Source organism: Schistocerca gregaria, chromosome 8 (assembly GCF_023897955.1).
Source record: "Schistocerca gregaria isolate iqSchGreg1 chromosome 8, iqSchGreg1.2, whole genome shotgun sequence".
Taxonomy (NCBI): Eukaryota; Metazoa; Arthropoda; class Insecta; order Orthoptera; family Acrididae; genus Schistocerca; species Schistocerca gregaria.
In genome coordinates this window covers 119,536,702-119,550,774 of record NC_064927.1, presented here as the reverse complement: position 1 = coordinate 119,550,774, position 14,073 = coordinate 119,536,702, and the positions used below count along the sequence as shown (strand labels likewise).

Genomic DNA, 14,073 nt, shown 5'->3' with positions numbered 1-14,073 from the left:
ACAGACAATCTGCACTATTTCCTCACACACCCATAATCCTCACACTACCCCAAGAATAAGCCACAAAAGAGAATACCCATCATCACCCAGTATCATCCTGGACTGAAATAACTGAACCATATCCTTGACCATGGCTTTGTAATTATTTATCATCATGCCCACTAATGAACAACATCCTACACACACTCCTCATAATCCTAATGTGATATGCTGCTGCCCACCCCGTGTATGCAGTATCCTGATCCATCTTTGTGTCACACCCAACCACTTGTTACAAAGTGAAAAGTGCAAGAACTGTCAGACACCCACTTGGCACATCCTAACTTCAGCTGAGTTACAGGCTTATCGTATCCCATCAAAGGAAGAATCATTAATGAAAGCAGACATGGTCATGTAACAGTTCCGATGTAATTTGTGCGTATCATTTTATCTGGGCGTGACCACATACGTTTTTTCCACCTCAATGAATGGGCACTGCCGAGCTGTGGCCATGAGTGAAGTTGACCAACTAGTGGTGAAATGTACTGTCGAGCAGGGTATGCTCGATTATGGTAGTTGCTTCAGAAACTGTCTCAACTGGATACTTCTGTCCCCCCCTCCCCCCTCCCCCGCCAACCCCAGCTTTTCTGAACTATATTGACAGAAGTTGTTCTTGCAACAATATCCCTTGTTCTTGTAAGCTTCCTGGCTTTGGTCTCCATAATCCCCCCCCCCCCCCCCCCTTGTAAATACAGTATTGCAGTATTGATCTGTTGCTTTTGATGTAATATTTTCGTAACTGGTATAACTTCAGAAGGGGACGCAATACTGTCATAATAATCCACTAACTCTTGAGAAACAAAGTCTTGATTTAGTCAGCATTTTACAGTATTACAAATGAGTGACTGTTAAACAGATTTGTCTTATGCTTCACAGTACTTTGTGGAGTATGTAGGTAGAACCTAACTGAAAATTTGTATTTGGAATGAAATGATCCTCACTGGCATTTCATTCAAAGTGTGAAATTTTAGCGTGGTAATATTTTTCAGAGAAGAAGGACATGGGGGACAGATCAATTATTGTTTGAGTACTATGGTCTACAATTTCTGTTACAGGAAATACATTATGTAACTACAAACTGTCTGTGTAGCTCAGTAAGAACTGTGTGGTTACTATCGGGCCAGAAAGAAACAACAGGGAGACATAGATGCATCACTTAACTAAGAATAAATTATAAACTTTGCAAATATTAGACTGTGGCAGGCCAATACTTAACATATATCAGCTGTACTGATTTTAGCTTGTGGGAAGTTCTCCCTGGTACACAAGCCTGGAAATAGAAAACACTCCAAGAAGTGAACTGAGCTCTGATCAGTCCCACTTTCAGGGAACACACACTCTACACTGAGACTTCCTCTCTATACATTAGTTCTGCTCTGTGTGACTCCCAAAATGGTGTCAGATGAGTGACTGTTTTTTAAGTCATCAGTCTTCTGACCGGTTTGATGCAGCCCACAGGAATCCCTCTGCTGTGCCAACCACTTCATCTCAGAGTAGCACTTGCAACATACATCCTCAATTATTTGCTGGATGTATTCCAATATCTGACTTCCTCTACAGTTTCCACCCTCTGCAGCTCCCACTAATACTGTGGAAGAGTTACTGGTAGAATTAAAGCTGTGAGGACAGGGCGTGAGTTGTACTTGGGTTGCTCAGTTGGTAGGGCACTTGCCCGCGAAAGGCAAAGGTCCCGAGTTCGAGCCTCAGTCCAGCATGCAGTATTATTCTGCCAGGAAGTTTCACCTTGTAAGTTATTCCCTTATGTCTTAAATTGGTGTCGTATCATTCTGTTGCCGATTCTGCAGAGGGTCTCCTCATTCCTTACCTTATCAGTCCACATGATTTTCAACATTATTTTGTAACACCATATCCCAAATGCTTTTATTCTCTTCTTTTCCAGTTTACCCACAGTCCGTGTTTCACTACTGTACAATGCAGTGCTCCAAACTTACATTCTTACTCAAACTCAAACTAAGGCCTATGTTTGATACTAGTAGACTACTCTTGATCAGGAATGCCCTTTTCGCCAATGCTAATCTGCTTTTTATGTTGTTCTTGCTCTGTCTGTCATGGACCATTTTGCTACCGAGGTATCAGAATTCCTGAACTTCATCTACCTTGTTATCACTGGTTTTGGGGTTAAGTTCTTTGTTGTTCACATTTCTGCTATTTCTTATTGCCTTTCTTTGATGTACTGTGAGTCCATATCCTGTCCTCATTAGACTGTTCATTCTATTCAACATGTCCTGTAATTCTTCTTCTCTTTCTGTCAGGATAGCAATGTAATCAGCGAATCTTATCATTGATATACTTTCATCTTGAATGCTAATCCCACTCTTGAAACTTCATTTTATTTTCGTCATTGCTTCTTCGACATGTAGATTGAACAGTAAGGCCGATAGACTACATTCTTGCCTTAGATTATTTTTATTCCAAGCTCATTGTTCTTGGTTATCCACTGTTGTTGTTCCCTCTTGGTAATTGTACATATTGTGTATCACCCATCTTTCACTGATCATCATCTAACAGATCACTAATATTCTTTTCCATTCTTCTGTATATTATTCTTGTCAACAACTTGGATGCATGAACTGATAAGCAGATTGTGCAATAATTCTCGCACTTGCCTGCTCTAGCTACCTTCAAAATTGTGTGGACGATGTTATCCCAAAAATCTAATGTGAAATGCCAGTCTCATAGATAATACAAAGGAATGTGAATAGTCATCTTGTTGCCACTTCCGCCAATGATCTTAGAAATTCTGATGGAATGTTATATATCGCTTGTGCCTTATTTGATCTTAAATCTTCCAAAACTCTTTTAAATTCTGATTCTAATGCTGGATCCCTGTATCTTACCTCCTCACACATGTTTCGTCTTCTATCACATTGTGGGACAAGTCCTCCACTTCATAGAGGCCTTATGTTATCACCCTTGCTTTTAATTTCACTGAAGGCTTTGACTTTTCTGTATGCTGAGTCAGTCCTTCTGACATTTCGTCTTAACTTTCCTGCACTCCCTATTTATTTCATTCCTCAGCGACTTTTATGTCTCTATTCCTGAACTTCCCTTAATGTTTTTGTAGTTCCTTCTTTCATTGATCAACAGAAGTACTTCTTCCATTACCCATTGTTTCCTCACAGTTACTTTCCTTGTACCCACTACTCTGATTCCCATTTTAGAGATGCATATTCTTCTTCAACTGAGCTACCTATTGAGCTATTTGTTATTGCAGTATTTATAGCCTCAGCGAACTTAAAGTGTACCTCTTCATCCTTAGTACTTCTGTATCCCACTTCTTTGTGCATCAATTCTTTCTGACGCGTCTTTCGAACTTCAGCCTACTGCTTTTTATCATTAACAAATTGTGACGTGAGTCGATATCTACTCCTGTGTACGTCTTACAATCCAATATCTGATTTCAGAATCTCTGCCTGACTGTTAAGTAATTTAAGTGAAATCATCCCATATATCTTGGCCTTTTTCAAGTATACCTCATACTTGTGTGATTCTTGAACAGGTTATTAACTATTAATAGCTGAAATTTATTGCAGATTTCAGTCTTTCTTCTCTCATTCCTAATATCGAGCCTATATTCTCCCACAACCATTTCTTCTAATCCTTCCCCTACAACCGCATTCCAGTCCCTCATGATGATTTATGTCCCTTTGCATACTGAAGTATCCATTCAATGTTTTTGTACACTTTCTCCTTTCTCTTCATCTTTCGCTTGCAATGCCATCATGAATACCTGAACTGTTGTTGTCGTTGTTGGTTTGCTGTTGATTCTGATGAGAGCAATATTATCACTTAACTGTTTATAGTAACTCACTCTCTGCCCTGCCATTATATCCATTGTGAATCCTAATGCCATTATACCATTTTTTGCTGCTGTTGATATTACCCTATACTCATCTGACTATAGAAATCTTTGTCTTCTTTCCGTTTCACTCCAATGAACACCCTGTATGTAATTGTTCCTTTTAGCAATTCAGTTTTGAGATTTTCTAACTTCTCTACCATGTTCAAAGTCATGACATTCCATGCCCGTACACTCATAGAATATTATCCTGTCATTGTCTTTTTTTCATGGCAGTCCCCTCCTGAAGATCTTAATGGGTGTCTAGTTCAGAATCTCTTGTGGTAAAGAGATCATCATAACACTTTTTCGATTACGGGCAACATGTCCTATGGGTACACATAATGTGTTTTTAATGAGTGGTTTCCATTGCCTTCTGAATCCTTGTGCCATTGATCATTGCTGATTCTTCTACCTTTAGGGGCAGTTTCCCACTCCATACTCGTACAATGTCCTGAACCACAGTCTGCTCCTCTGCCCTCTTTGGCAAGGCTGTTGGTAGACTGAGGGTAACTTCTTATGCTGGAAGTGATTGGCTGCTGCTGCTGTGCATGATTGTTATTCAAAGTTTATGCAGTGGCAGGGTTATAACCTGGGACTGTAGACATTTTGATTAAAAGTCAAATATGCTATCCTAGACAACAGGTCAAGGTGAACAGCTAAAAAAATCTATATATTGTTAGACAGTGTTTCTTTGATGACATAATGAGAGCAGATGTTCTATGTCTATTCAAAAAAATGCATATAAGGATAAACAGGATGACATAGGGTTTTGTGGGAAAATAGAAATGTAAAATCAAACAGTGAGAAACCCAGGGTAGAATGTAACAATATTATGAAAAGGATAGTTGCTACTCACCATATAGCAGAGATGCTGAATCGCAGATAGGCACAACAAAAACACTATCAGAAAGTAAGCTTTTGGCCAAAACAGCTTTTGTCAAAAGCGTACGCACGCGCGCGCGCACACACACACACACACACACACACACACACAGACACACACGCACACACGCACACACACGCACACACACGCACACACACGCACACACACACACACACACACACACACACACACACACACACACACAGTCTGGCAGCTGAAACCAGACCAGCCGCCAGTGTGTGGTGTGTGTGTGTGTGTGTGTGTGTGTGTGTGTGTGTGTGTTTGTTTTTGACCAAGGACTTGTTGGCAGAAAGTTCAGACATCGTAACCATGTTTCAAATGCTAAAAGGCTGTGAAGAAATGGTCTCTGCACAAAATCATTTCTGAAATAAGGCTTAAGTTTGTGGGGCATATTGTAAACAGGAAAGGGAGAAGAATCCCCAAATTACCACTGTTGTGGAAACCAATATATGGATACAGAAGTGGAGGAAGACCGAACGCTTAGGAATGAACTTTTGCGAAGGATCTTCACTACATGGACAAGAAATGGGAGGAAAATGAAAACCTTGCAGTTGATAGTTAGCAGGATGAAAGTTATTGCCGTGTATGCTTCTTATTGGAGGGACTAAGTCTAAGAGTTAAATAGTTCCATATATTAAGAGATTTGGGTCAGTCACAGGTAGAACTGTGAAATTATCATCTCCAGCGAGATTAAATAGCGCAAAAATTCATCTTGTATAACCAGCTGAATTAGAGGGTGCTCTCCTGCTGCCAGTTAACTTGCCCATAATTTGTTTGTAAATTTGACTCAGATTTGTAAAATAATGGCCAAGCAAGTAAAATTTATGTAAATAATAAGAAATTGTTTCTCTGACACAGGAATACTTAGAGAGGAATTGTTCAGCTGCAGAAGGTTGTGATAATAGATTTTGACATCTAAGTGTTATTGGTGAGTCCAGTGTCCAGTATCTAGCAGAAATGTAATCGAGCTCAGAAATGGTCAAAATATGATGAATTGTACATAATGATGATGTGCTTTCATTCAGAGCAGAAATATGTTCAAAACAGAGTTAGAATGAAATATCTATGATGACTGACCTTTTCTACCTGCAGGACTGATTTGAAATTAGTGATAGAACTATCTAATTAATTGAAGGTATAGATCTTTTCATGAGACCAGCATAATCATACATAAAATACAGTGTAAACATGAATATGTGTTGCTGATGGCAATTTTTTGTATACTGCCATCTAACTATATGTTGTTAACTCTGGCTATATGCTGGTGAATGTAGAAGAACTGTGTATTGTATCCTGATCTGCAAGATAAAAGACAGACAAATAACTTTTCAATAGTTGTAAGGTATGAGATCCAGAATGATGCGTTTCTCCACAGAACCGGCAAAGGAGCACACGGAGAGCACTGACAAAAAGTGAGGACAGGATCATAATGTGGCAGTGCAGTTGTCTTGCCAAAAAATTGTTCACCAATCTTTGCTGAATTTCTTCTACAGATCATGCCTGACCTGGCATGATGTATGTTTAAATATACATAAACTCCGATATATTGTCACCTTTAAATACAAATTTACACCATCAAGACTTACTGGTTTGTATTTCTCAACAAAAATCATGAAACCAAACACATTCTGTACTCACCCATTCAAACTTACAGCCCAGACACTCTTTAGTAGCAAATTTAGGTCTTCGCTCTGATATGATATAAAAAATACAAATGGAATTATTGGTTTGAATACTCGTACAATGCCCTGTAGATGTCCATACTGGACCCATTTAAGATTACACAGCATACCATGCAGAATTTTAATAATTCAAAATAGTCATAGCTTAAACAGAAAAAGGGGTGGAATTTCTGGAATCATAGCCATTCTAATATTTTACAAAATCTGAAGCTTCATTAATGCTCATAATTACTAAAATTTTAAGAAAATTCAGCATAGCTAACCGCTGACTCACACAAACTCATGCGCCAAATCTCATTCCGAGTCCTAAGTCCCAGTACACGCTTAGTATCTTGCTCCTGATTGTCTGAATACAAAGGTAGTCAATCAGCTTTGGGTTTTGAGATACAAAACCTATTATTTTGCCACATTGAACCAATTCCATTCCAAAACTATCTTTGATAAAATTAACAAATAATGTGTTACAGAAGAAACAGTAAAAGCAAATAAGTCCCGTCTTTAAATATCTAAACTACCGAAATATATTTTATGATGTAAATAAAATAGAAAGAAACTTCCACATGGGAAAAATATATTAAAAACAAAGATTCCAAGACTTACCAAGTGGGAAAGTGCCGGTATACAGGCACAATAAAAAAACACACAAACACACACACAAAATTTCGAGCTTTCGCAACCGGCAGTTGCTTCATCAGGAAAGAGGGAAGGAGAAGGAAAGATGAAAGGATGTGGGTTTTATGGTAGAGGGTAAGGAGTCATTCCAACCCCGGGACCGGAAAGACTTACCTTAGAGGTATATACGTGCGCGCGCCCACACACACACACACACACACACACACACACACACACACACACACACACACACAAGCAGACATATTTAAAGGCAAAGAGTTTGGGCAGAGATGTCAGTCGAGGCGGAAGTGCAGAGGCAAAGATGATGTTGAATGACAGGTGAGGTATGGGTGGCGGCAACTTGAAATTAGCGGAGATTGAGGTCTGGTGGATAACGAGAAGAGAGGATATATTGAAGGGCAAGTTCCCATCTCCGGAGTTTGGATAGGTTGGTGTTGGTGGGAAGTATCCAGATAACCCGGACGGTGTAACACTGTGCCAAGATGTGCTGGCCGTGCACCAAGGCATGTTTAGCCACAGGGTGATCCTCATTACCAACAAACACTGTTTGCCTGTGTCCATTCATGCGAATGGACAGTTTGTTGCTGGTCATTCCCACATAGAAAGCGTCACAGTGTAGGCAGGTCAGTTGGTAAATCACGTGGGTGCTTTCACACGTGGCTCTGCCTTTGATCGTGTACACCTTCCGGGTTACATGACTGGAGTAGGTGGTGGTGGAAGGGTGCATAGTTTTACACCGGGGGCGGTTACAAGGGTAGGAGCCAGAGGGTAGGGAAGGTGGTTTGGGGATTTCATAGGGATGAACCAAGAGATTACGAAGGTTTGTTGAGAAATACAAACCAGTAAGTCTTGATGGTGTAAAGTCTTGGTTCAGCCCTTTTTTCCCTCTAAGGTAAATCTTTCCGCTCCCGGGATTGGAATGACTCCTTACCCTCTCCCTTAAAACCCACATCCTTTCATATTTCCTTCTCCTTCCCTTTTTCCTGACGAAGCCACCGCCGGTTGCGAAAGCTCGAAATTTTGTGTGTGTGTTTGTGTGTTTTTTTATTGTGCCTGTCTACCGGCGCTTTCCCGCTTGGTAAGTCTTGGAATCTTTGTTTTGAAATACGTTTTATGATTTAAAAGTGTCATAAATTGGCTTCTGTGTAATCCACAATTCCTCAATATGTATCTGATACACTCACAGGCATCACACACCTAGATTTCTGTGCTCGTATATATTCAGATACTCACAATTACAAAGATCCATGTGTCACATCTGTGCCGTAGTTGGTCCTCCATTCACTCAAGCAGTTGAACAGAGATTATCAGTATTCAGCATCAGTCATAATGTCAGTAAAAATTAAAGTATTACGTAAAATTAAGTTGTCTTCCAAAAATTTGTTTTACTTTATCATTGAAAGCCTAGAAATATTGTCGAACTTTTTCACTAACTGTACTTAAGATATATGAACTTGTTAGTAAGTTACTTAGTCATGGAAGTTCTTGAGTCATCAAAGAATAACTTCCATCATGGGTTATTTTGCTGCTTAGGTATCAGAATTCCTTGACTTCACCTACTTCCTTATCACTAATTCTGACAAGTGTCTTGCTGTTCTCATTTTTGCTACTTCTAATTACATTCATCTTTCTTAAATTTACTGTCAATCCATATTCTGTACTCATTAAACTGTTCACTCCATTCAGTGTATCCTGTGAATTATATTATTGAATCCTTTCATTAGAGGGAAGATGGAGATTGGAATATATCCTACAAATGATGGAGGAAGTGGGATGTAAGTGCTACTCTGATTTGAAGAGTTTGGCACAAGAGAAATTCATGGTGGACCACATGAAAGCAGTCCGAGGACTGATCACTGAATAAATAATTTTTTAAAGAAGTCAAATCTTTTGTCTAAAGTAGGAAATAAAATAAAGAAACATTTGACATGACTTTCAAGATGCTTGAAATCAAGCACAGCAAATGAGTAGATCAAATCTTTGTTTAATCCCTTTTCTTTCTTTCTTTTGGATAAATCAGTTCCCAAAACATTTGATCTTTTTTTTCAATTCTTTTTTATTTTCGAACTTTGTTCAGAAAGCATGATCTTTTTGACATATCATTTGCTCTCCTAGCATCTTCTGTTCTCAAAATGTCCTGAACTTGATACAGAATTTGGAGGAGGCTATTTTGACAGTTAAATATAACACCATTGCAGCCTTTTTTGCTTTGAAAAGCAAGACCTTGATGAGAGAAACTCCTTGGCACCTCGTTTGCCTTCCTAGTGCCTTCTGTTCTGTCCTGAATTTAGCACCTGACTTGAAGTAAATGTTTGACAGTCAAGTATCACACTAGTGTGACTTTCTATGAACAAAATCGCTAGACCTTCAAGAGATGAACTTTGCTGTGACACTTCAGCTAGCAGTTTATATCAGTTTGACAGCCCGTGTCAATTTACGCTTATCGTTTGGATAAAAACCCATTGTACAATTTATAGGGAGTCTTGGTTTCAGTCCACTCAAACATTTGATCAAAAAAGAAAGGGGACAGGTTCAGATGTTTTCCAAGACAGCAAGCAAAAAGGTCAGAAAATCAGTACGAATATGTAAAATCGTCAATAGGCTGTAACGAAAAAGAAGTGAAAGGTCAAATGGAACTCTGGTGAATTAACAGATTGACTGCTGAATGCAAGATTCATTATAGTATTAGAATGGCTATTGATTTTAAAGAGCAGATGTAATGGGAGCAACAGCATATTGTGAACAAGACCAGTTTGTCTAAATCTGATGCTGATTTTTAGGTGATCTTTTGTTACTATTGAGGTCTCTTGGGGAGAAAGTTCCAGGGAAAAAATATTCAGACCTAGAGAATCATTTGTTTGACTTCTGTATTCTTCTCCAAAGCTTTTGTTGTCTTTTTCACACAGTAAACAGGTTCACATACAAATGTTTGTACCTCGTTCTCCATCTCTTCCATCAACGTGAAACATCCTAAATATTTTATCTTTCACTTTTACTGAAAAAAATAAAAATAAAAAAGCAATTGGTGACCACATCATAGAGCGGCACTATCTTATGTTGAGGATTGACATGTAGTTCATAATCAAAAGTAACAGCACAGAAAATTTTATTAGCTTTTGAGTTAATGCTCTTTCTTTCTAATTTAAGCTTTCATATTGTGAACAAGACCAGTTTGCCTAAATCTGATGCTGATTTTTAGTAGTCCCTAAAGTTTGGAACTTTATATTAATTAACATGAACATAAATCTGAGGCAGCTGTTGACTGTGTGACTTTGAAGACATTTGTTCAGTTGTTACTTTCATGTATAAAAATTATCAGTTTATCATAACTTTAACATGTGTAACTTTTCTTACAGTGACTTTTGTATTGTATGTCATGTAAGATTTAGAAAGTAAGTGGTCCAGTTCCTCTGTCATCTCATTAATTACTTCTGCTATTGCTGGTGTCAGTAATTGTGTAACTTTCAATATAGATCTGTATTGTGATGTCACATATGTTGACACGCTCTTGTCTTGTTGATGTATTCTAGTCATTTAGAGCATTTTTAATTGCCCACTTTCATTTTATGATTGTCACAGCTACATTTTTCATGCAGATTATGAATGAAAGTGTAAATACCACCAGTACACCTTAAAAATAGAGGGAAGAAAACAGTTGTAGATTTTCATAACATGTTGCTCAGGGAAGTTTTATTTTCATGTTTACTTTATTGTTAGTGTGTAGTCAACTATCAAAGTTCTATCTAGCACACTGCTAGACTGCTCAAATGCTCTCTCTCTCTCTCTCTCTCTCTCTCTCTCTCTCTCTCTCTCTCTCTCTCTCTCTCTCTCTCTCTCTCTCTCTCTCTCTCTCTCTGTGTGTGTGTGTGTGTGTGTGTGTGTGTGTGTGTGTGTGTGTGTGTGTGTGTGTGTGTGTGTGTGAAGAAAATCAACATTGCAGTGTTGTTGTTTCGTTATTCACAGGCTGGCCTCCAAGGAATGAACTTCAATTTTCTGAACTTGAACCTTCCAACGCAACAACCACAGCAGCAGCAGCAGCAGCAGCAGCATCCTCAAAACCACCCACAGTCTCGAGCCACTCATGTAAAGATGCAGACTTCACAGATACCTCAGGCAGCTCAAGAAATGTCATCTGTGCAGCAAGGATCCCAGCCCCAACTGCCTCAACAGTCTCCTGATCTTCAGACACAGTCATTACCTCAGCCTCAGCAGGTGGTCCATGCTCTGTCACGGGATAAGTTAAAGACCCCACCGCTGCAACAGCTCCCACAACCTCAGCAGCTGCCTGCCTCTCATCAGTTGCACCCAACTCAGCAACTACCCCCACTTCAGCCATTGCCTCATTCACAAACAGTGCAGCTTCCTCAGTCACCGTCCCCACAGATGCGTCAGTCTCAGTCTCCCCAACTGCGACAGTCGCAGTCCCCACAACTGCAGCTGCGCCAGCCTCAGTCTCCGCAGGTGTCCCAGGTACCTCCCCAGCAGCTCCCTGTGTCTCAGTCTCAGCAGCTGCCTGTCTCTCAGCCACAGCAGATACTGCTACCTGTATCACAGCCTCAGCAGGTACTACTGCCTGTGTCACAACCCCAACAAGTATCTGGGACACAATCTCAGCAAGTGGCAGTGTTACAAACCCAACAGATCCCCATATCTCAGTCCCAATCAGCTCCCCTGTCACAAGTTCAGCAGCAACCAGCACCACAAGTTCAACAGTTACCTCTTGCACAACCTCAGCAACTGCCAGTATCACAGGTTCGGCACCTGTCTGCTTCACCACCACAACAGCTGTCAGTATCACAGCATCAGCAGCTATCTGTGACACAGTCTCAGCAGGTGCCTTTGCCACATCAGCAACTACTGCTGCCACAAATACAGCAGCAGAATGTGTCACAACCACAGCATCTGGAGCAAACTCAACAAATTCAGCAGGTGGCACACACCGAATTGCTCACGCAATCGCAGCAACTGCTACACTGCACACAGGTACCGTCGAGTTCTCAGGGCCAGTCGCAGCAGCCATCCCAGTCTCAGCCTGTATGTAATCCCCACCAACAGATTCAGCCTCAGCTACAGGTCCAACTTCAGCTGACGACTCAACCTCAGCATAATTTACAAGAACAACAGTCAACTGTTCAGCAGCAGGCTCATCGACAAGTTCAGCAGCAGATTTACCAGCAGCCTCTAAGGCTGCAGTTGCAGTTACCCCAACATCAGCTTGTTCTACAAACTCCTAACCCATCTCAAGCTCAAATCTTACTTCAGAAAATAATAGCTGCAAAATCAAAGTCATGTGAGGAAATACAAGTGCCAGCGATTGTCACAGCTGTACCACAGTCGCCTGCTTTGGATAAAGAACGCTCTCAGGTACTTTACTCTTTCTGAATTTGATCAGTTAATTTAACTACAAAGGATAATTATTTGTAATTTATATTTACAGAACATAGCATAACAGAAGCAATATATTGAGGATAATCTTATGTGTTCAGCCCTCCACAGAAATGCCAATTTCTTTTTTTTTAAACATACCTGTGGAAAGTAAGAACCAGCGTTAGCTTAAAGACTCGTCTCATTTTAATACTCTATCGGGAGTAGTGCCCAGCATCTGTAAATGAGAACCATAACCAACTCACAAGTAAGATCTACATATGTAGTTTTTGTTCAGCCAGATTATTTAATGTCACCAGTTTTATAATTGGTTGTGGAATTATTGTCTGCCAAAATGGAGAATGCTTCTACACTGCCAAACTTCTACAGGCTCCAGCAGTAGTGGTTTTGGGTGCTTATATATCTTTCATGTTATTGTTAGATGCTTAGTGAGTTTTATGTATTATTCCACTAGCAATTCCTGAGTAAATTTGACTCTTCGACAACAATCTGGGTAGAAAATATTGGATAAAACCTGAGCAAGTACCAGTTACATATGTGCTTAGTGTACATAAGACTTTTTTGGAAGAGCATAATATTTTAAGCCCTTACACTGGAAATTATTATTTCCTCTCCAGCTTTCTGCTGGTTAGAAATGTTCAGTGAGGTTTTTGTATGGTTTTATTACATTCGTGCTCAACTATTGATTATGAATTTTTCAATAGTTTCGCAAACTCATTTTGATTCTATCACAAATGTAACATGATAGGGAACAGAAGGGCATACAGGAAAATTCATGCCAGCTGGAGAATTAATATTTTCCAAGAGCTGAAGTGCTGACATTGAGTGATTGGTACAGTTTCCCTGTCAATCACAAAAAAGTGTAAGCATCTCCTGCCCCTTCTTAAAAGATTGTGTGGTTATGTCGTCGCATTATGTTTTTGAAATTACTGACTAATTAGTGCATAAATACAAAAATTATGAGTAAATAGTACACTATGTGATCAAAAGTATCCAGACCCCTAAAACTGTATGTTTTTCATATTAGGTGCATTGTGCTGCCACCTACTGCCAGGTTCTCCATATCAGTAACCTCAGTAGTCATTAGACATTGTGAGAGAGCAGAATGGGGCACTCTGTGGAACTCGTGGACTTCGAACATGGTCAAGTGATTGGGTGGCACTTGTCATATGTCTGTACGTGAGATTTACACATTTCTAAACATCCTTAGGTCCACTGTTTCCAATGTGATGGTGAAGTGGAAACATGAAGGGACAGTTGAAGAGGGTCATAATGTGTAATAGGCAGACATCTATCCAGACCATCACACAAGTATTCCAAACTGCATCAGGATTCACTGCAAGTACTATGACAGTTTGGTGGGAGGTGAAAAAACTTGGATTTCATGGTCGACCGGTTGCTCATAAACCACACATCATGTCGTTAAATACCAAACAGCACATTGCTTGGTTTAAGGAGCATAAACATTGGATGATTGAACAGTGGAAAAACATTGTGCGGAGTGACGAGTCATGATACGCAATGTGGTGATCCAGTGGCAGATTGTGGGTATGGTGAATGTGTGGTGA

The 14,073-nt window shown here is 39.8% G+C and overlaps 1 protein-coding gene across 8 annotated transcripts in view; it reads left to right on the top strand.

Annotated features, from left to right (window-relative positions):
- LOC126284967 (histone-lysine N-methyltransferase 2D-like) overlaps positions 1 to 14,073 on the top strand; it is a 322,299-nt gene that overhangs the window by 106,508 nt on the left and 201,718 nt on the right. For all 8 annotated transcript variants that reach the window (XM_049984245.1, XM_049984244.1, XM_049984243.1 and 5 more), the window contains exon 6: positions 11,084 to 12,484. In XM_049984245.1, the coding sequence (XP_049840202.1) occupies positions 11,084 to 12,484 (1,401 nt within the window). The remainder of the gene's footprint in view (positions 1 to 11,083; positions 12,485 to 14,073) is intronic.